The sequence below is a fragment of the Amblyomma americanum genome, chromosome 3 (assembly GCF_052857255.1).
Source record: "Amblyomma americanum isolate KBUSLIRL-KWMA chromosome 3, ASM5285725v1, whole genome shotgun sequence".
Classification (NCBI taxonomy): Eukaryota; Metazoa; Arthropoda; class Arachnida; order Ixodida; family Ixodidae; genus Amblyomma; species Amblyomma americanum.
The window spans coordinates 186,752,550-186,773,360 of NC_135499.1; the positions used below are offsets into that span (position 1 = coordinate 186,752,550).

Genomic DNA, 20,811 nt, shown 5'->3' on the forward strand with positions numbered 1-20,811 from the left:
AGAAGACAAGGCACTGAGAGTGAGTCTCACGGAAATGTGTGACTTCCATTTCTCGATTGCCTCAAATATAGTAGGTTGCGCACAAGTTGTTTTGCTTGCGTAACACGTACCATCCGTCGCTGCATGTTCCATGCACAGTCATCGGTGGCATCAGCAGCGCTGCATGTGCAGTGCCCCGCTGGGTGCGCCCTACTTGCATTCCTGTTCCCCTTTAAGTCCTGCGCCACTCATTCCTTCCCAAGTGTGCACCATTTAGCCCAACAACATGTCCTGCTGTAGTTTATCAAATATTTGCACCATTGACACCATGCATCGCGTCGCTTGGTCTTCCGGCGTGGAAGTAACGGCGGCTCCGCTGGTCCTGTGCAGGGCGGCTGTTTCAGTTTGCGATAGATTTCTTCCGTCTTCGATCCATCTCTGGATTTTGTCGGCCGCCCATCACCACACTGCCTCAAGATAAATCCCAGAAGGTCGTGCTCTTACATCAAAGCGTTAACACATTTGTGGCTACTTTATTCCAAAGTTTGCTGTCTGCCGTCTCATGCATCGGCTGTGGCAATGTCGGAGGTCGCCGCCGCTTCGTAGTGTGCTGCCCTCATCGGCTCAAGGATTTTGTTCTGTTGCACTCTTCACCCGTCACTAAGCCATAAGCTCATTTATTGTGTATTTATCCGAATACTTGGCATTCAGCTAAAGTGCATGTTTAAGGAGCGCGTGCTTAAAAAAAAAGCCGTTATATTTGTTTTCCGCGCACAAAAAAAAAGACATAGATTTCCGAATCATAACCAGTGAAGAAGAGGCAGAATTTGAGTACGTGCTTTAAAATCTGTGAAAATCTGTTGTGGCACTTCCTGCGAAGCTTGATTTCCGGTCCTTGTATAATAGGTGTATTCAAGGAATGTTGAAAATAAAACACAGAAAGGAGATTTCAGGGAGCTAGAAGCGTTTTATACTTAAGTGCTCCCGTGTACATGGCGATCTACTCTTGAAGGCACTCTCTGGGGGTTTTCGCAACATTATGAGTTAATTATCGCATCTAATTCCTTGGAGTCCAGCGTCTCCGGCGCAAGAAATTCTCTTTCGAAATACCAAGTAGAACATTTAAAAAATCAAAAACAGGAAACCGAAACTAGGTTTGTGGGTAAGGGCGATGGTCCGTTTGACGCAGCTATGCACCACAGACATTATGAGAAAAAACTATCGTTCGCGCGTTTATTTGCACAAACAATGACTGGAAATTACGACTCCTTTCGTAAGGTGTCTGAAACAACCTAAAAGTGGAAGCATCTAAATTTGTTCTTCACCTGAGAAGCGGGAATTAGCGTGCGATAAATGTTTGTGACTCCGCAAACGCAGTGTTGCCCGCAGAAATCACCTAATTTTTCTTTCCGAAATTGTGTACCTTTCCTCTGACCAGCTCTCTACGGGTGAAAGGGATTTCGCGTCGTGGGGCCGTTGGCGACAGCGAACACACCTTTCCTGTCGTAGCCCGAAAATCTGCGAAGCTTCCGCACTTTATGTTCGTTCAAGCAGAGGCGATAACAAGCCACCCGTAGCTTGGCATTTGTCACGAGGTCCGAGCTTGTCAATTACTGGCAACGGCAGCCCCTTGCTGCGGAGGTCCCCAAATGACAGCGCATACATGGCGGCTCGAAGCTCCCACATCGTCGGTTGACACTGAATGTGTATCAAAGCCCCGCATAGCTGTGCCATTCGCCCTCTGCTCCGCGTCGTGTTAGCTCACTGGCGGCGCTTGCCTGACCTGCCCGTCGGGATGATTCGTCCTCCTCGGCAGAAGCGCGCGAATTCACGCGCCGTTCATCCCGCTGGCCTGCATCGCATTCGTGCGCGGTTAGAGGAGCAGAAAAGCGACGCCCGGCTATCAGACGGCCGCCGTAATGACGGCGTTGGCTTGGAATGCCCCCTCCCTCCGCCACCAGCCTCCGGGAGTCAGCGACCCCCGCCTTTGTCCCTGGCAGCCGTTAACCTTGGTACCTTCCTATCTGAACGCAAACAGGGTCGCTCGCGGGAGGAGCTCGCCGCCCGGGCCTGCTGGACTTTGAGGCGGTGGCCTGGCTGCCTTCCTTTCCGCTCCACTATGGCACACTCGCGTGTTTTTATCGAGCAGGGAGAGGAGGGGGGGAAGAGTCCTCCTCTCCGTTCGCGGCTGTCTGCTGCCTCCCTATCCGGTCTCTCGCCATGATAATCACTACACGCACACACACGCCGGGCGGCTGACCCCACTTCCACTTTCCAAAGCCCGTTTCGTCACCCGCGCTGGCTCACGCGCTGCCGTGGCCCCCCCGGGGAGGGGGGGGGGGGGACTGGAGTGGCCCCATCGCCATTGCCGCCTAACCTGTCCCCCCGACTCGGTGAACGCGTTCATTTGGGCCCCGCGTGCTCGACCGTAGGAGAACACCCCTTTCGAGTATTCCTCTCTCGGGGTCTTGCCTTCGCTTATCGCTGGTGAAAGGGGGGGGGGGGGGGGGGGGGGGGGGTGCTCGTACTGGTGGCTTCTCTCATTTTGTCTTCTCTTTCCTGGGCGATGAAATGCGGGTTTTCCGGAAGCGCATATGTAGAATATGTTATTACAAGCGGCGAAAATAGCGATGCGCCCTTGACGGCGAGGAAAATTGATGGTGAGAATGAATGAAGTCAACTGACTGATACAAAGGGACAGATTCATGGAATATTCACAGCTGTGGAAGGCTGCTGTGGTTACGGGCATTCTTAGCTGCTCGTTGTGGCAGCGGTTTTCGTGTGTGTTTGCCGTGGAAGCAGTGGCACATGCATTGCTCGATTCAGGGTTACTCGCAGGCTTCAGATGGGTCGCGTACAACAATTGCAATGCGTGAACAACGTGTCATCACTGCGCTCCTTCGGATGGTGAGGGAACAGCGCAGGGACGAGAGACAGGAGCATTGAAAGACACACACGGTCGCTTTCAATGTTCCTTGTGTCTGGACCCTGCGCTGTTCCCTCGCCATGCAAAAGAACCAAGTAGCCCGCCAACTCGCACTCCTAAACACGCTCCTTCGGATGTCCAGAGACGAGAATGTACGAGAATGACCGAACAACGTTTCACTGGATTGATAGCTGTGAGTAGCCCCGTTTTGACTTTTTAAGTGTAAGGGCGGTCAAAAATCAGAACGGATATCGCTGCCCTATAGCACAGGAGGCTGAAAGGTTGCGGATTACTAATTACACTAGTTGTAAGGTGCCAGTGTAGTCGGCTGTTATAGACTGAACCGAACGACCGGTGACTGGTTGTAACAGTCTGCAGGCGGTTCTCCTTGCACAGCCGTCTGTTCATTTTGTGCAAATAGATGCTATGCCAAGTGCGCGCATTGATCCCGTGTACAGATAATGCCTGAGTGCAGGGAAAACTGCGGAGCGCACTTGGGTTGTATGATGTCCCGTAGGCAACTGATGCACAGCGTTCAGTACCAGGAGGCGAACGTCAAACACGAGCGCACTGCTTGGCCATGCTTTCGGCCTAAACCCACGGGAAAGGGAACAGATCCCAATATGCATGGCGCACGCAGCGTTCATTTTGCACGTTCTTAGCCTGGCCGCTGTGCTGAGCGCAGTGGGCGATCTGTTTCTACGCGGTCTTAGAAACATCGCTTTGCGACACTTGCGGTGTGGCTAGTTTGGCTACCGTAGGCATCCAAGCTCGTCCTTCTCGTAAAGGAACTCTGCTCAGAGGCAGTCTCCTGTCGCCTGCCGCTTGTTTCATCCGCTGCACCTGAGCACTTAGTCGTTTTTTGTTGCGTGCAGCGCTGCGCTGCACTGCAGTGTTGCCGTTTTGCCCGCAACTGCAGTAAACCATGAGCATAAAACTTTGGGGGAAAAAAGTTATCACCGCAAATGATCATTGTCTCCTCCCTTGATGGTATGCTATCCCCGCCGTGGAATTATAGCAGACCTGTGTTGTTTGCTCCAGCCGTGGAGTAGAACGAGCGACAAAGAAATTCGGGAGTGATTGTGTAGGGCCTGTCGTGTTAACCGCGCCGCTTGCCTCGAGCGATTCTTTCATTGTTTTCCCCTCTTGCAGTCTCTAAACTTATCTGAGCTGTGACTTAGCTTGCTAAACTCACCGAGGTGCATAGGTTAAGCGAGTAACCTTTCGCTTTACTTACGCATTGAGGCGCGAGGAAAAGCATTCGATTACTTTCTTAGCGTTATATGGTCTTGTGCCCTTCTGTCATGATTTTGAAGCATGCCTAGGCCATCCTGTACTTCAGTTCCTTTTATATAGAAGGGAAAGAAGTATATAGAAGGAAAATTAACATAAGGCACTGTTTGGGAATTATGCGTCCGTGCTGTTTGCTGTATATATCCTTCCGAGACCCGGCCGTGGAAAATTTGTTTAATGCGCTGGACGAACCAGCTACAGGTGCAGTAGCCATGGAAGGGGGTTTAGCGCTGCAAAAACCTCTTAGCTATTTCTACAACATGTACTGCTACGTTATGAGGTCTTTGTCGTACCCTTTCCCTCCTCTTGGTGAGCTCTTGAAAGCATGTTTTGCGGCGACATGAAAAAAAAAAAGCAAGTGGATTCACGTTCAACAGGTGTTGAATGAATCAGTGAATAATTGTGTTGAGGAGGAACGTCTTCTGGTAGGACACTGAGAGGTGTTAAGGTACTCTTGAGTGCTTGTTACCACTATTAACAATGCAACCAACACACATATAAACATCTTTCAGCGATGAAACCTCTAATTTTCCTCTGTGCTTGGGAACTTTCATAATTTTCTGTACACTTCATATCTGGAAGCCGAAAATTTGAAACGCAGCTAATGATTTCTAATGTTTCAGGGCCGAAAGTGTCAAATCCTGAGCGTATTATGTATATAAAAAAAACGTCGCTAAGCACACTTTGCAATCCAGGTCATATACGGTAGTGTCCTAACAGTTATGGGAGCGCGTAAGTCGTACACGGCGCGGAAGCTACAGCGAGGTCCATTGTCTTTGCAGATCACTCGTGGACGAAGTCCAGGGTAGCGACATCGCACTGCAGGAACAGCTTCGCGTACTCGGTACCCGTAGAAACTGGTGCTAGGTCATCCCTACTAGCGCTGATCGAAGAGCATACAGCGGTGTGCTCAGAAGGTACGTTCCGATTGTGCGGGAGGCCGCCACCCTTTAAGCGAACGCTTGGAAGTTCCTTTGCAGCACCTGTCGGGAAAGGCCGCCGGCCGTGTGCATTGGGATTGTAGAAATGATAAATCGAGGTTTCCTAAGCCTTTGACCCGTATCAGTGGCATGTAGCTTACGCTAACAATATATGCACAAGTTTGCTACGGCGGTCGAATTTCGATGGAGGCGAAATCCTAGAGGACCGTGCAGTGTGCGATGTCAGTGCACGTTTAAAGAACCCCAGGCGGTCGAAATTTCCGGAGCCCTTTACTATACGGCGTCCCTCATAGCCTGAGTCGCTTTGGGACGTTAAACGCCCATTAAACAATACGCGTAAGTCAGCTACATGCGGCAGCATTACCCCGGCTTTGACATCATGGCATGTTCGCGGCGCAGTGAGCACGTGACCGCATCCAGAGTTATACGATCATGCCATGTGCGAGACAGCGTTTCGAAAGCCGGTTATTATCCAACTTCGCGGAGGATGACAGGCGTATGTGCGGCTGCAAATAAAAACTCTTGCAAATTATCGCTGCTTTCTGCCTTTACACCTATGCATCCCTTAACTGCATGGTCTGTTCGACTGATTTTATTGTCGGGCGTCACTCCGCCGTGTCACGGCCGGACCAGCTCGGAAGCAGAGACGCGTGCACAGTTCTTTGCGCACTTGGAGGCAACGCGACGATCAGCTAATCACCTGCGGCTTTGCTTCTGGCCAGTGTTGCAGGCGTAACTGAAAAAAGTAACTAAATACGTTACTCGTTACGCTAGAAACGCGTTACCACCCTACGTGGTAACGCGTTAACCACCATACGTTAACTACAAAACAAGGTAGCGCGTTGCCGTTACCTAAAAAAAGTACCGCACGTTACTTTGCCGTTACTCCATGGCCATAGATTTTAATTGTGCGTCTTCGCTGCAGGAACTCATGATAACAATCTTACAAAGCTCATGTTTCACATGAAACTTCTAGCCCAAACAACGATTTTAGCCGAAATCCCGATTTAACGAGAATACTTTGCACAAATGTGCAGGAGCTGTACTGTTAATGCCATAATGTTATACTGTCCTAGAGTTGCCTGTAGAGTTACATGTGATGGCTTTTAACTCTGTGGCACATGGTGATGCCATTTACTGAATGCGACATTAAACACAAAACGTAATTTCATCATCACTTCTAACTCCACAAAGGAAATATCACTGAACTCTTAACAAATTTACAGTAATTCTGAAAAATGTGATGTTCCAAAATGCTCGGCATGCTTCCACTCTTTTGACAGTTGTGCGTGTGAATGGTTTGGGAAGGGGAGGTAGGTGAAGGCAAGTGTGTTAATGCATGTTCATGCACGTGTTTCGTGCTTTATGGTTATTCTGTCTTTATTTGTTTTACGTGGACGCGTCGTCAAGGGCCGGTGTTTTCTGGCATGCAACAAGGGTTGTCAGAGAACCTGTACATTTTGTTTATTTGCAGCATCACTTTAGGCGCTGCGCGCTTTTTTTTTCTGAAAAAAAAAAGGCATTTGGAATAAAAAAGTAACCAGTAACCTGACACCTCACGTTACCGAATAATGTTAACTTAGGTACGTTACCCGTTACAGTTCCGAAATGGTAACGAGAACGTTACTAATTTACCGGAAGAACTAACACGTTACCGGTAACACCGTTATTTGGAACGCGTTACCGCTAACATTGCTTCTGGCCCCATGAGGCGGCCGGATTTCGGTGCCTTATGGCGAGTATCGCGACTGTCATCATTACAGAGCTCTGGAAACGATATCCGAGATGCTTGATACTGATGCAGACCGGAATCTTCCATTTTCAACGGGCGAACAGATAAGGTCTTAAGTGCTGCATGAGCAACGTCATTGTGCGGCGCGCTGAATTGAAGATCATCCAACGCGTACAAATCGGTTACACCCCAGTGATTCACCCCAGTGTGGCAGGATAGGTGGAAATATTAATAATAAAGGTAGCGAATGTCCAGAAGAGAGAACAGAAACGAAATTGTAAAGATTAAAGAAGTAATTAGCACTTTGAAAATAACTTGAAAAAGAAATTACCAATAATTAAAAAAAAGTTTTGTGGAGTTTCTCCACTCTCGCGGCTCATGACAGAAGAGGGAATAGCATGGAATATATATATATATATATATATATATATATATATATATATATATATATATATATATATATATATATATATATATATATATATATATATATATATATATATATATATATATATATATATGCGCGTGGTTGTGTGTAGTGGAGTTGAAGCATGTGGGACCGATTAGTCCAGCAATTCATCTTTACGCTACACAGGTATATTAGGCAAACTGTGCCTGAATATTTGCTCATTTCTGTGTAAGCTATATTATACTGCCGATGCTTGCGTCCGAAATACGCGAAGCTATATGAAAGTCACTTATGGAAGGAGAAATGTTGAAAAGAGACGTCAGTATCGAGGCGTGCTGCATAATACATATATTTGCGATGTCTTTCCCTCTCTACTTTATAATAATAATAATAATAATAATAATAATAATAATAATAATAATAATAATAATAATAATAATAGGTTTTTTTGGGGGGGGAGGAAATGGCGCAGTATCTGTCTCATATATCGTTGGACACCTGAACCGCGCCGTAAGGGAAGGGATAAAGGTGGGAGTGAAAGAAGAAAGGAAGAGCTGTTGACGTTTTCAGGTTGACTTTTTGAAGTTTGGGCGTTGCACTGCTAGACCACGCAGCGAACGCGATCTTGCTGCCTATTTGCGCACTGTGGAAATGCTTTCGCATCGTCGTCATTTGCGGAGAAGGAAGTAGGTTTCTGGCGCTGACAGTGTTCAATACTTGCTGCTATATTTCGATGTCAGAACATCATGATCCCGGGTTTAATTCATAGATAAAACATACGAAGCCACAGGAGTAGATAGCGTGTGCACAACAGCGCGCGATGTCTCGAACTGCGTCGATTGAATTGAAATGGAATGCCAACGTGGCGCCTTGACTCTATCGTTCGGATCTCATAAGTGCGTACCTTAAAACAGATTAGCGACCCGTTCCCGTCGAGCTGCTTCTACGCCTGGGTTGAGAGCGAGCGCACGGCCGCCGCCACGCGCGTCCGGGGCTCTCTGAGCGGCCATTGTTGCGACATTCCCCTCCTCCACCGCCGCTCTCGATGAGAGCGCATGCGTTTCCCGGGAACACTGCTCCAAGTGTATCAACAAGTGCCGGCCCTCCCCTGTGTCCACCCACCAACGAGGCCGCGAGCAGCGCCATAGGATGATAGCCGGAGAGCTCTCCGAGGGAGGGGAGGGGAAAGAAAGAGGAGGCGGCGAGGGCGAAATGGGGAAGGAGACGCCGGTTCGAACCGTGAGCGGAGAGAGGAGACTCGGACTCCGAGATCAGAGTGGGAAGATGGAGGGAAAGTCTGCAAAGATGAGGAGGAGGAGGGCAGGGGCACGCCTTCTCCTCTCCTCTTCGACACCGAGCCGTTTCGGCCGATTCTCGCCCCGTTCCCTTTCCTTCTCCGAAGACAGCCCGCGGTCGATATTTCCGAACCTCGCGCGGAGAGCCCAAACCCCGAGTGCCGGAGTGTTGTGCTGGTGGTCTTCGAGGCTCGCGCCGGGCCCGGTTTCGAACGTGAAACGGCCGCGCGCGCCGCAGACGCCAGCCGCGCTGCGCAGCCTCTTCAAGCAGCCCAGGATTGTTGTTCTTTGTGCGTGCGCGCCCGGTCATGTCAGCGCGGCCTGTCGCTGCTCCGCTGCCAGGGCACCGCGGCGACGCCTGACGTGCGGTGTTTCCCGAAGTGACGTTTCCTCGTCGAAATCCCCGTCACTTCGAGGCGCCATTGGAACAGCTGTCACTCGGCGACGAAACGTGTTGATGTGATCAGTGTGTTTCGTGCGCCCCCTCTTGGCCGCTTTCTTTCGCCCCCTCTGAATGCCGCCGCTGACATTCGGACTGTGACGCGCGCTTTGATCCTCCTCTCGCGGGACTGATTTCAGACGTCGAGTGCACGCGGGACGTTCTAAACGGAGCTCGTCGTGTGGGCTTTTCCTCTGAACTCCTTCGTGCACCCCCCTTTCTCACATGGCGTTGAATCGGCTGTCGTATCGCGTTCTACTTGGCCGGCCTCGTCTAGAGCTTTGCAAATGACCGCTCCCCAACTGGGACCCCTTGTGGCAGCCGTTGCCGCAGCGGGGCTCGGTAGATACTACTGAATCCCCGGCACGCGAACCTCGATGCCGTTAAAAACACAGCGCCCGCCGCTTGTTTCGACCAGCTCGTAAAACATGCTGCCGCAGCGTTCTTGGTTTCGTTTTCCCTGCGCGCGTTTTCAGCGAACCGGTGGCGTCATACAGCTGGGAGAGAGCTCTTCTTTTTACGTCGTCCCCTCCCACCGAAGAGCCATGGCAGATGCCACTTGTCGGCGGGGGGGTGTGGTAAGTTGCTGCTTATCGCCCGCGTTTCGCGGCCACGGCGTTGATGCCAGAGGCGCCGTGTAAGGTTACTTGCTCGTCGCCGCCGAGGCGTGCTCATGAATTGCAGCTGCTGTCCGGCAGCAACACCGCAGGCGCGGCTGCAGAGCGTCTTTCGATACTTGGTCGTCGCCTGGCTGTGTGCGGCGTCTGGCTTCTTCTGCCTATCTGTTAGGGGTCAACAGCCGCGCGACGCGATAACGCCGCCTCCTTCTGCGACGTTGCCCTTGCACCAAGGTCTCAGCGAAAGTCCCCAGGCATATTCCGCCGCTATCTTCGCCTCTCCCTGTCGAGCGCGAATTGCCGCGGGAATCTAATTTTGGCCGCGCTGTCTTCCTGGTGTAAACGTACAACACAACTGCGTCAAGGACATTCGCGCGTCACTTTTTTTTCCCCCGCATATACAACGGCGCCTGGAGCGTATATCCTTTGCGCGCATACTCCCGTCAGTGGCGGCGGCGATTCTGTTCCGGAAACGCCCTGTAACGGCAGCGCTTGTGATTTCTGTACTGGGGTTGTCATCAAGCGAACGACGACCTCCTTCGTTGCAATGACTTCTTTGAGCATCCTAGGTCCGCAGCGCAAGACATTTGAGACAAGACACGGGGCCCCCAGCGGCGTTGGGCCCTTTAGGTTACGGGATATTTAGAAATCACTTCCGGTAAAGTTGCGTCCGCTTGATTCGTGACCACAGCAGAGCGAACTCGTGAGAATAGCTGATGACATGCTGCGCGTTTGAACTGGCTTTGCGAACTACACACCACCCCGCGTCGCTCAGGAGCTGCTAGTCATTCCCTGCGTTTAGACCATAGGACACGTCAGCCCCTGGCTTAGGTGCGGCACTACGCACTTGCTGCAGCAGTTGACGACAGAGCGGAGCCAAAGCATGCCTCACGCACCCAGTGGCACAGTGACGTCTGCCTAGTGGCGCCATGCCTGTCAGTCCGGCCTCGAACGCGCTGTCCGTGGAGCGCCTTGTGCCGACCTCTTCGTCCTCCCCTTCTTCTTCGGCCAACGCCGTGGTGACCGCGGCGTGCTCGCTGTGTCCGCTCGCAGCCGTGCAGCGGGGCCGGGTGCCGCCGACGCAGCACGGCGGCCTGCCGGCCCAGATGGCGCTGAGCAACGGCGACGCGGCGGCGGCGGCGCTCAACGGCCACTCGTACCTGTCCAGCTTCATCTCGCTGCTGCTGCGCGCCGAGCCGTACCCGCCGAGCCGCTACGCGCAGTGCATGCAGCCCAACAACATCATGGGCATCGACAACATCTGCGAGCTGGCCGCCAGGCTGCTCTTCAGCGCGGTCGAGTGGGCCCGCAACATACCCTTCTTCCCGGACCTGCAGGTCAGTGCCGCCATCTCTCGGTGTGCCAACGCGAGAGACAGAGTCCTTGCCTTGAGGAATGTCCCTGAGTGTAATGTCTTTGCAGTGTACACTGTACACCCAAAAATGGGTGCAATTGTACTGAGTGGAGCACGCACGTATTCATCGGGACCAACGTTTATTATTCCTAGAGGAGACTGGCTGACGATGGCTTTGCACTTAATTTCATAGGATGTAACATTTGGTATTTTCAGGGACTAACGGTCATGGCAGCGTAGTTAGTTTCAAAGAGCACACCCTTGTACGCAGTTTAGTCCTTTTTGGCTGAGTGTGTAATATCAACCGTGCTTTCTCTTCAGCCGTGGCGTAAGTCTGCTAGCGCCACCTATTGTGGCAGAAGTCGTGTTTACGAGCTTTCTTGCGTTCTGCTAATGCTCTGCAGCCTTGGTCACGTACCTTCCGACGGTAGCCTGATCTCACTTGAATCTCAACGTACCTCGATTTTGCTAAACATTTATTGGCAGCGCCCGGGGCGCTAAGATAATGTTATTGTTTGCGTCCATGTTTGTGGTCACAAAGCTGTAAACCTCGGCACAGGTTGAGTCGCCTGTTCATCATCATGGATAGACTTGGAAGGGGGCAAGCGACAGCTGCCTCGTCCCCTTCCCGTGGAACTTTCTATTGAAAACATTAGAAATACCCGCATGTATAGTCACAAACAAGTGCCACGCGTATGCGCAATCTCACCCGAGAGTGGCCCACTAGTCCATTTATTTAAAGGTGCGGATTGCTCCATAACGTAATATCGGAGAGCGCATTGACCCAGCACGAAGTGTGCAGGAGTGGATCACCTCTATTCTTATTATTTTCTGAACTAGATTACAATCAATTTTTCATCGGTGATCTCAAATGGTCAATCATTTCACGAAATTTAGTTGGTATAATGCGTGGTAGGTCATAGTTCTCTAAAACGCCGCATGGTCGACCGCCTTGCTTGAGCGGCTGCCGGCTTTTTATTAAACCTTTATTGATCACCAGTGAAGCTGCAGTGTCCGTGTGAAACACCTTAATGTCGATGTTCATACTTTTTTACGCTGTCACCTTTTATAGACCAATACTTACCTGTGACGTAATCAAGACGCAGTGGCGCTGCTTTCGCCGGCTGGAACGACAGGTGAAAAACTTCGGGGTGAAAAAGAGGATTAGCGCCCGTAGGAATACATGGAAGCAGAAGTTCTCAAAGCAGTTTTCTGATTCTGTGACGTCCTCCCTTCGTGCAGAACAACCAAATTCATCCCAGAACTGGCCCTGAAAGTATGTAGCGTCATTTCGAAGGCGGTGTGTATTTAAAACGCCTACACGTGGGAGTGGCTCCCTGCTCAGGTTACGAAACGGGAGCGCGGCCCATTGAAACGCCTGTAAACAAAACCTTCAGAACTGTTTTTCTCGTTTCACGGAGTACTCATGGAGGTGGCTGCTTGTTAAAACTTGTCGAGTGCTTTGAAGAAGAGTGTGACAAAGCCCGCTTCATCATTTGTAAAACGCCTCTATAAATGTGCTGTGAACCCTGCGGTCATACCCTCAAAAGGCGCTCTATCCGCTGGGTGTTTCCCCGAATAGCGCAAACTTTTCGCGTAGTTCGACAGGCTGCCACGTGCGCTGCATTTGCTCACTAATGCAGTCGTTCAGACTAGACAGCCTAGACAGCACTACCTGAAAAAGCAGTCCTGGAAGACGGTGGCGCCGACAGACGGTAGCCGCCTCCGCGGCTTCTGCGTCCGCCAGCGCCGCCTATGTAAGTACGTAATCACGGGGTGCGTCGTCTGCTACAGTGCGCGGTTCGTTTATCGTGCTGTTTGAGGACTGTCTCCAATGAAGTCGGGAGTTGGGCGAAAACTCGTCTGCTCAGGGACAGTCATAATAAAACTTAAAAAGGGGGACGCATACCAAAAGTAAAAACAAAAAGCAACAAAACGACGTTTCGGCTCCCGTACGGGAGCCTTGTTCACAATGAGAAGAATTAGGTAGCGCATCGGGATTAAATACGCTTGAAAAGAGGGCGCAGGGAGCGCGCGTAAGCAGGGGTTAAATTTCCAGTGTTGCGATTGAGGGTGCGATTAGTCGTTTGAATGAATAATGGTTCGAGGTGAAGGCGACGGTACAGATTCTTTTCAGTTGCCAGCACGTGTACCGATGTCGTGGCCAGCTGATACGAAGTGTTCGGCGATAGCATTGGAGTTCACTTTTTGTGTTTTAACATCGTTACAACGTTCTTTTAGGCGCCTTTCAAAATCACCAGTCTCGCCGATGTAGACGCTGCCACAACCGGAACACGGGACGCTGTAAACAACGCCAGGCTATTTTTCCTTGGGGAGAACGTCGTCGACGTTAACCAGCGCTTGCCGTAGTTTTCTTAAGTTTTATTATGACTGTCTCCAATGTAAGCCTATCTAGGACGTCTAATTTGAACGATAGCACTTGCGAGTAAACGTATAGCCCACGAGGGAGCATTGCCGGACTACGCGAGAACATTGCGCGATTCGGGTAAACACCCCGTGGATAGAGCGCCTTTTGGTGCATGTCCGGCACCGCAAAAACACATTTATCGTGGTGTTTTACAAAGATTGCTTCGAAATGACCTACCAAACTTTGTCACACTCTTGTTCAAAGCACTCGCCAACTGTTAACAAACAGCCGCCTCCACGAGTACTCTGTGAAAGTGAAAAAATATTTCTGAAAGTTTTGTTTACATACGTTTCAATGGGAAGCGCCCCCGTTCCGTAGCCGCATCCGAAAAAAAACACTCCCATGTGTAGGTGTTTTAAATACGCATCGCCTTCGAAATGACGCTACATACTGTCAGTCCCAGTTCTAGGATGAATCTGGTTGTTCTTCACGAAGGGACGACACTATAGGTGCACTGCAAAATGAGAAAACTGGTTTGAGAACTTTTGCTTCCATGTACTCCTATGGGCGCTAAGGCTACTGTTCACCCCCAGTCGGAACTGCCTGCCGTAAACCCGCTGTTTGTTTGTAAACACGGTGTTGGCCTATAGGTTCTCCGGTGTTTAGCCTGCCTGAAGCTCTATTCAGTTGCTGGTACGGAGATATCGGGATATGCGTGTTCGGTCCGTCTACAGGCGGTGTCTTTCTGCGCGTGCAGTGAAGCTTTCATTCCGTGATAACTGCGTAATGCTATTTGAGGTCTCACTGATATTTTTCCTTTATTTTTCGCGCGAGGAAATACTTCTCAAGAGAGAGAGAAGAAGAAGCGTACGGCATTCGCTGCGTGCGGTCGCCGTCCATCCCGCGTAGACAGGGCCGACATAATCATCATCCTTGTCTCGCCTCCATGCGGGCGTGCGCCGGACAGCGAATATGTCAGCCGGTACAGGCCCGGACGGCGGCACAGCGCGCAGTCGAGAGACAGCACCGGCCTGTTTTATCCCGAGTGACCCGCACGGTCCGAGCGTGACTGATAACCGTAAAAGGAGGACTGTCGTCCCATCGCTGCAATTAAGGAACGTTTAGCTCCGTGTCACCTTGATCGCCGTGCATCCAAGCTCAGTCACTGCCGACGCCGTCGCCTCCTTCGGCGACGTCTCATCTCCCCCCCCCCCCCCCCCCCGACATCTCAATCCTGCTGGGGGGGGGGGGGGGGGCACGTCCCGTTTGCGCGAACATGTATTTATAAACGCATACGCGCACGTTTTTGGGCACAACGTACAGTAGCAAGAAGACGCGTCTCTCGGCACCACGAATGCGCGCGGGCGTACGTGCCTGTCCGCATTTTTCGTGCATGCAGCACAGGTAGTGCGTCGGAGCGCTCGCCATCTCGTGTTTGGTCCGCCGCGGTGACATGGCAAGACGAACGCGTCGCCGAGAGCGGCCTGCTGGCTGCCGGGACGGCTGGCAACCGTGAGAGCGCGCCCGTGTAACGGCCGATTTCACGGAGCCCGATGTGCTCCTTTTCTGCCCCGTCGGCGTTATCTCTCGGCCGACAACGTCCAGCGCCAATCGGTAATCGCCGTGAACGCAGTCGGTTCCCGTTCGGCCAATTCGACTCGCACCCGCACAGTTTTCTGCCGCTTCCCCTTTGCAGATCTCTCGGGCTGCGCCAGCCTGTCGTCGGCGCCCCTGGCGAGAAAGAGCGGCAGAAATAAAATGGGACTGATTTGGCGACTTGTTCAGCTGCCAACGCCGCTCGATTCGGTTCGACGGTTGCTCTTTATTTTCCTTTCTTTCAACCGACCGTTTTTCACGCGACTCCGAGTTGTCTGCCAGCCGCAATGACGTTGTTATTTAGGTACCTATTCCGAGTCCTGTTCGGCGCGCCTCGGGGCACACAGAGTTATAAAGGCGCAGTTGTGAATCGTTTATTGCGCCTGCTAAGTGCGCACTCGCGTTTTATTAATGCAGCCTCTCCGGGCGATATCTGCCCAAGCTATTCAAGGCAACGTGTGGGGAAGTTTCGTTGCACGCTGTACATGCAATCCATAAGTCATCCACCTGAGTTCTGTGCCGCTTAAGTGAGCCTTTCCCGAGCGTTCAAAAAAATTTGCAGCGTCCTTTGCGTGGGACCACATCTAGTTTAACACAGGCGAATGAATGTTCTGCTTAAGGCCGATCATAAGACAAGTATTTGTAACTCTCGGATAACTGCTTTTTTTTCTTTTATATAGTTTTATATAGTTCTTTTATATAGTTATACACTGGAGGATGCATATTGTGTGCCGGAGGTATGGATTCGAATCCCACTGATCCGCTAACGAAACATCAGCGGTTTAGCCGCATACGGTGCCGAACAACACCTCTGCCATACATTCCACATCCGGCAGAAGACGAGCACATGGCCGAGCATTGCGCAACAAGTTTTGTTATACTATGAGCACCTTTGCAGCTGTGAAATGTGTAAGCGAGCTGTGGAATTTCACACACAGCACGAATTGCACGCATCCCTGCTTGCTTCTTATATGAAAGGAAACGCGCGTAATCTGTACTTGTAAATTCAGGACCGTGCCTCTCAGTAAGCGCCTGAATTCCAGACCGCGCGTCCATGTCGCGGATGAATGATGATTGGTTTCAGTGGAAAGCTTTTGCGATGCGTGAGGCGCCTCAATCGTCAAAAATAAGCGAGTCTCACCTATGGACAAAACACAGTCTTGGCATTTTCGCCTTCCTCGATAGTGCGCGCTTCGATGAAGCGTGCACCAATAGACCGTTACGCTTCAATGTCGCTTTGGGCACTAGAATTAACGAAGGCCTCAGGTTGCTAGTTGCATTTACCAGGACAAAAGCATACAAAAAAGGGATTCTGATCATAACGTGTGTTATGTACATTGGCGCCACGTAAGCCAATAAGCAGTTGTGAGTATGCGCTACTCTCCGTGTGTGTTTGTGTGTCCTGTATGTAGTACGTTGTCAGCGCAACCCGATAGCCATCATGCAGCAGGGGTACAAACTAGTCCACGCCAAGGTACTTTGGTTAATAATTAGTAACGCATGCGTGCCTTGGAAGTTGGCCGGCGCTTAATTGTGGCCCCGGTGGTGTCGGCAGGTGACGGACCAGGTGGCGCTGTTGCGGCTGGTTTGGAGCGAGCTGTTCGTGCTGAACGCGTCGCAGTGCTCGATGCCGCTGCACGTGGCGCCTCTGCTGGCGGCGGCGGGCCTCCACGCGTCGCCCATGGCGGCCGACCGCGTGGTGGCCTTCATGGACCACATCCGCATCTTCCAGGAGCAGGTCGAGAAGCTCAAGGCACTGCACGTGGACGCCGCCGAGTACAGCTGCCTCAAGGCCATCGTGCTCTTCACCACCGGTGAGCATACTCCTCCTCATCCTCCTCCTCAGGACAACGCTAACAGGTTTCCGACACTTGGAGCACTCTCGGGTGAACGGCGGTGCGAAGATATAGCCCAAAGTACTGAGAAGGGCGCAGCACTTGATGGTTCGAATTCGTTCCTGTGCACAGTGGATGTGCACTTGCGATAATGCGAGTGAGAAGAGCGGAATGCTGCACGGGTGGTTCTCTAATCCATGATCAGCGTCTGCATGTAATATATAACACAAATAGAACATTTTTTTTCAGCACTGAAGTGACCGCGCATATTTAGTCGTTTACTGAACGAAAGCCTCAGCTGACTACCACTTGGCGTTCTCGCTTTGGGAACACTCGAATGCGGTTGTTGAATTTCTGGACGTGAGCGTTCAGGTTCATGCGCGACTGTTGAAGAACTGTGCGAAAGAAAAAAAAAAAACTACGGCGGCAAAAGCCTGCTACCTTCTTGTCAAATCTGAGTGTGAACTGAAGGCTTTACGATGTTCCGTTTTCGCACATAAGGAGGCCTTCCCGGCTTCGGCGCCGCTGGCCTGTGATGGGTGGACAAGCCCCCAGCAGCCGTGTAATCAACGAACCCCGCTTAAGGCAGCGTGTGTATGCAGGCGTGATGATCCGATTCGCCCCGGCCTCGCGCTTCTTCTCACGACTTGAGAGGAAGGCCGCATCATGCAGCTGCTGTGTATGCCTTCACACGGCGGGCAAAAACGCCGTTATGTAGTCCCCTCGCTAGCTCGGGCTTTTCTGCGCTGCCTCAACGGCATTTACCTCAACGGCCTGGATGTAGGTCTGGCGTAATGTAGTAGCCGTGTGTGCACAAACCGCGCGTCCCGAATAGGTCTCGGCGGCCGCGTGTGAAAAACACAAAACATCGTCAGTCGGGGGTCCACGGTGAAGAAGGATGAAAAACGCCGGTGCCGCACGTCGGCGCTCCATATAGAAAGACAGCGGAGGATGTGAGGAGGCTGTGCCGCGCACAATCAGCCGAGATGATCCGACACGATACACGTCGTCCACCCGTACCGCGATATTCGTAGCAACGATCGGCGGTGACCGCCCTTCTCTCGCGAGACAGGCTTCGTGTTGTCGGCCGGGGTATGTCTCGTTCGCAGCTGCGAGGACGAGCGCGTGTGCGCACAGCGCCAAGTTTCGAGAGCCCCGAAGAGATGGCCACCGCCTCGGGGCAGCGCGCGCGCGCGACGAATAGGGCTCCCTACATGTATGCCGCCTTGCGGGCCCCCTAGCGGCGAATCTCTCCTCTCGTCGGCGGCGGCGTCGTGTAAGTAGCCGGCGGCTAGGGTGCTCTGGACAATCCCTCTCTTTCTTTCGGAGACCGGCTTGTCCGTTGCGCGCGATGCTTCGCTCGAGTTTCCGCGTTGCCCCGTTCGGTCGGCTCTTCGTGCAGAGGAAACAAGAGGGCCGCGCGAGAGTAGGCGCTCCTCCGTAGTGGGAGCCACCTCTTTTCTGCAGACAAGCGATCGCTGCTACTCACTCGCTTCGTTGCTAAGAGAGGAGGATGGAGAAGAGCCACACGTCGTCGCACCGCCTGTCGCGCGTTCCCCGTGCACAAGCGACCGCTTCTCTCTGCGCTGCCGCCACCTCTCTGATGGATTGCCTATTTCCATCCGGAGCAGTTCTCTTCACATATTCCTGTCTGTGGGTATGCGCGCGTGCTGGCGTAATTCCCGCGAACTGTTCCCGGTGAAGAGCGCTGTAGCCCCATCGACGGCCGCTATTGCCCAGGGCTCGCTTCGCTCTCGTGCTCACCGCTGTGCACCCCCCTGTCCTTTCTTCTCTCGTTGAAATGCAAGCGAATATGGCAGCCACGAACGGAATGCGCGGAAGCAGCGGTCCCTGCAGAGCAGAACGAGAAACTTTGTTGCCGTCAGCCGAGCAAAGGAGCGCCCGTCCACACGAGCTGTTCGCCAGTCATCGTTATCAGGAACAGTTAAGAAGACCCGTGGCACTTCAGTGGGAGAAGTCGCATTTCGGGGTATAACTAATCGTACGCAGAAAGCGGACTGTGAGCTTTTAAGAACGTCTTGCTGGGCAAGTTGGTAACTGTACATTTTTGGTTACAGCCGCGAAAACAGACACAACACAAGGTAGTAAGACAGGACGGAGGCGCTCCGTCCTGTCTTACTACCTTGTGTTGTGTCTGTTTCCGCGCCTGTAACCAAAGATGTGAGCTTTTCCACTGGATTTAGCTTCTTGGTGATCGCCGGCATGCGTCAAAGGCAGTAGCGCGTCTCTATAATCGCTTATTATTTGTTCCAAAAACGTCCAAAGTTTAAGCTCTCGAAATGAACAAAATTTAGGGCAGTTTTGTTTGAAAAAAAGAAAAAAAAGCACGACTTCTGGAGAATCTGTAGGCCTCCAGCCGCTTATCCCAAGCGACTTCAAATAGAGCAGTGACTGGGCTTCACAGCGTTCATTACCGCGTTTTTAGGAACAAATAGGAAAATTGTTCAAAACTCATGTTTTTCTACCACACGGTTACGCCGTCTGGCGCTCTATAGAACGTTAACTTGTGCCAGTGCGTCCGCACGCAAGGATACTTCGCGCCGTCGCCGTTTGGGCCGACGTTACACTGTACAGACAAAATGGTTCTCAGTTCGATCCTTGGCTATACCTCCGTATTTCTTTTTTCGGAAAGAAAAAAAAAAGACACAACCGTTAGTTTCTGAGCCAAGTGGTGGCGGAACTAGATCGACGTCCCGAATTCCAGGTAACGATATGTGTCCGAAAAAGTTATCCGAGCTTTTTCATTGATTTTGTTTTCCATACGTGACGCCGCCTATGCATTTAAGCATTAGCGAGAAACCTGGCAGTAATCGGCCTGAAATACACCACCGGCCAACGGGATCACGGAGAGCAGGGAGTGAAGGGGCAGTGAAATGATGAAATTCTCCAGTCGACCTATCAACATATGCTCTAAGAGATTTGTGCGAGCGTGACCCAGGATTTCTCGCGGCGGCTTTTGCTCGAGAAATAGAGGGAAGGAAAGAGATATGGAGATCGAAAAGCTACACAGAAATCTGTCCCGCGGTACTGAATTGCGGTGAGTTCCTCCACCATACTGAAGTGCAGATGAAGAGATTTCATCTGATATGAAACGGCCAGTTCGTCGGGCTCGATCACCCGGTCACATTACTAAACTCGGCGCGTCGGTCGAACCTGAAACCGCGGAGGCGATGAATGCAGCCATCTATACAGCGGCGTTCGTTCCGTCTCTGCCAGAAGCCGATCCGCTGTGGTAAGTGGTAGTCCTCGTGGGCTGGTTTTTCGGGCAGAGTGATCAGGCTCTACGACGACGACTCCATATTGGGGGGCCGCACATGTGGTGCACTTCTGGCTTGACTACCGCAGCACTAACGCGTCGCGACCTACTTCGGGTAAACGAGAAATCTCAGCGCAGCCGACGTCGTCCTCCTGTCTTGAACGGAGATATGTCACTGCGGCGATCCTCAAGGAACCGGCCGCGAAGACTCCGGGTCAGACGTCGGAGGGAACCTTCGACGAAAAAGGGCGCCATTCATAATCTTTCGTTTCTTTTCCTCCCGTATCGCCGAGTTCGTGCAGTCGCCTCAAACAGGTGTGCGGCCGCATTCTATAAAAAAAAAGCGGACGAATTGGCCAGCAGAAAACACCTGCGCGAAGAATGCCTGCGCGGAAATAGGGGAGGAAAAAAAGACCAAGAGAGGCGGCGATAAAGAGAGGCTTGAAACGCTAAATAAAAAAGCTGGACGAGGAGCGAAGAAAGGCTTCTTCTCGAGTAGCGGCTGGTCAGCGATTGGAGACGGTCCAGCGGATATCGGAACGGGGTCAGATGCTCTGCCGGCGGAGGCATCACTGACCCGCTTGGAGGCCCCTCTGCTCTCCTGTGTCCAGCGCATGCGGACGGCCGACCAGTTTTGGCGCCGGACTGGTTCCGCGCTGCACGAAGAGAGGGGCTCTAACGTCGTGGGATGCGGGCGAAACGGCAGGCTTGAAAGAATGGAGAGGGCGGCAGCGCGGATGACTGTGCTCT

General features: G+C 52.0%; 1 protein-coding gene across 4 annotated transcripts in view; it reads left to right on the forward strand.

Annotated features, from left to right (window-relative positions):
* The window catches only part of svp (COUP transcription factor 2), a 159,664-nt gene that overhangs the window by 24,336 nt on the left and 114,517 nt on the right, over positions 1 to 20,811 (forward strand). For 2 of the 4 annotated variants that reach the window (XR_013313398.1, XM_077659209.1), the window contains exons 2-4: positions 4,981 to 5,115; positions 10,685 to 10,968; positions 16,505 to 16,763. Coding sequence is in view for 2 of the 4 variants with exons in the window: in XM_077659209.1 (XP_077515335.1) it covers positions 4,981 to 5,115; positions 10,685 to 10,968; positions 16,505 to 16,763 (678 nt within the window). In the remaining 2 variants the exon portion in view is untranslated. The remainder of the gene's footprint in view (positions 1 to 4,980; positions 5,116 to 10,684; positions 10,969 to 16,504; positions 16,764 to 20,811) is intronic. The other 2 variants (XR_013313399.1, XM_077659210.1) reach the window with 1 other exon arrangement.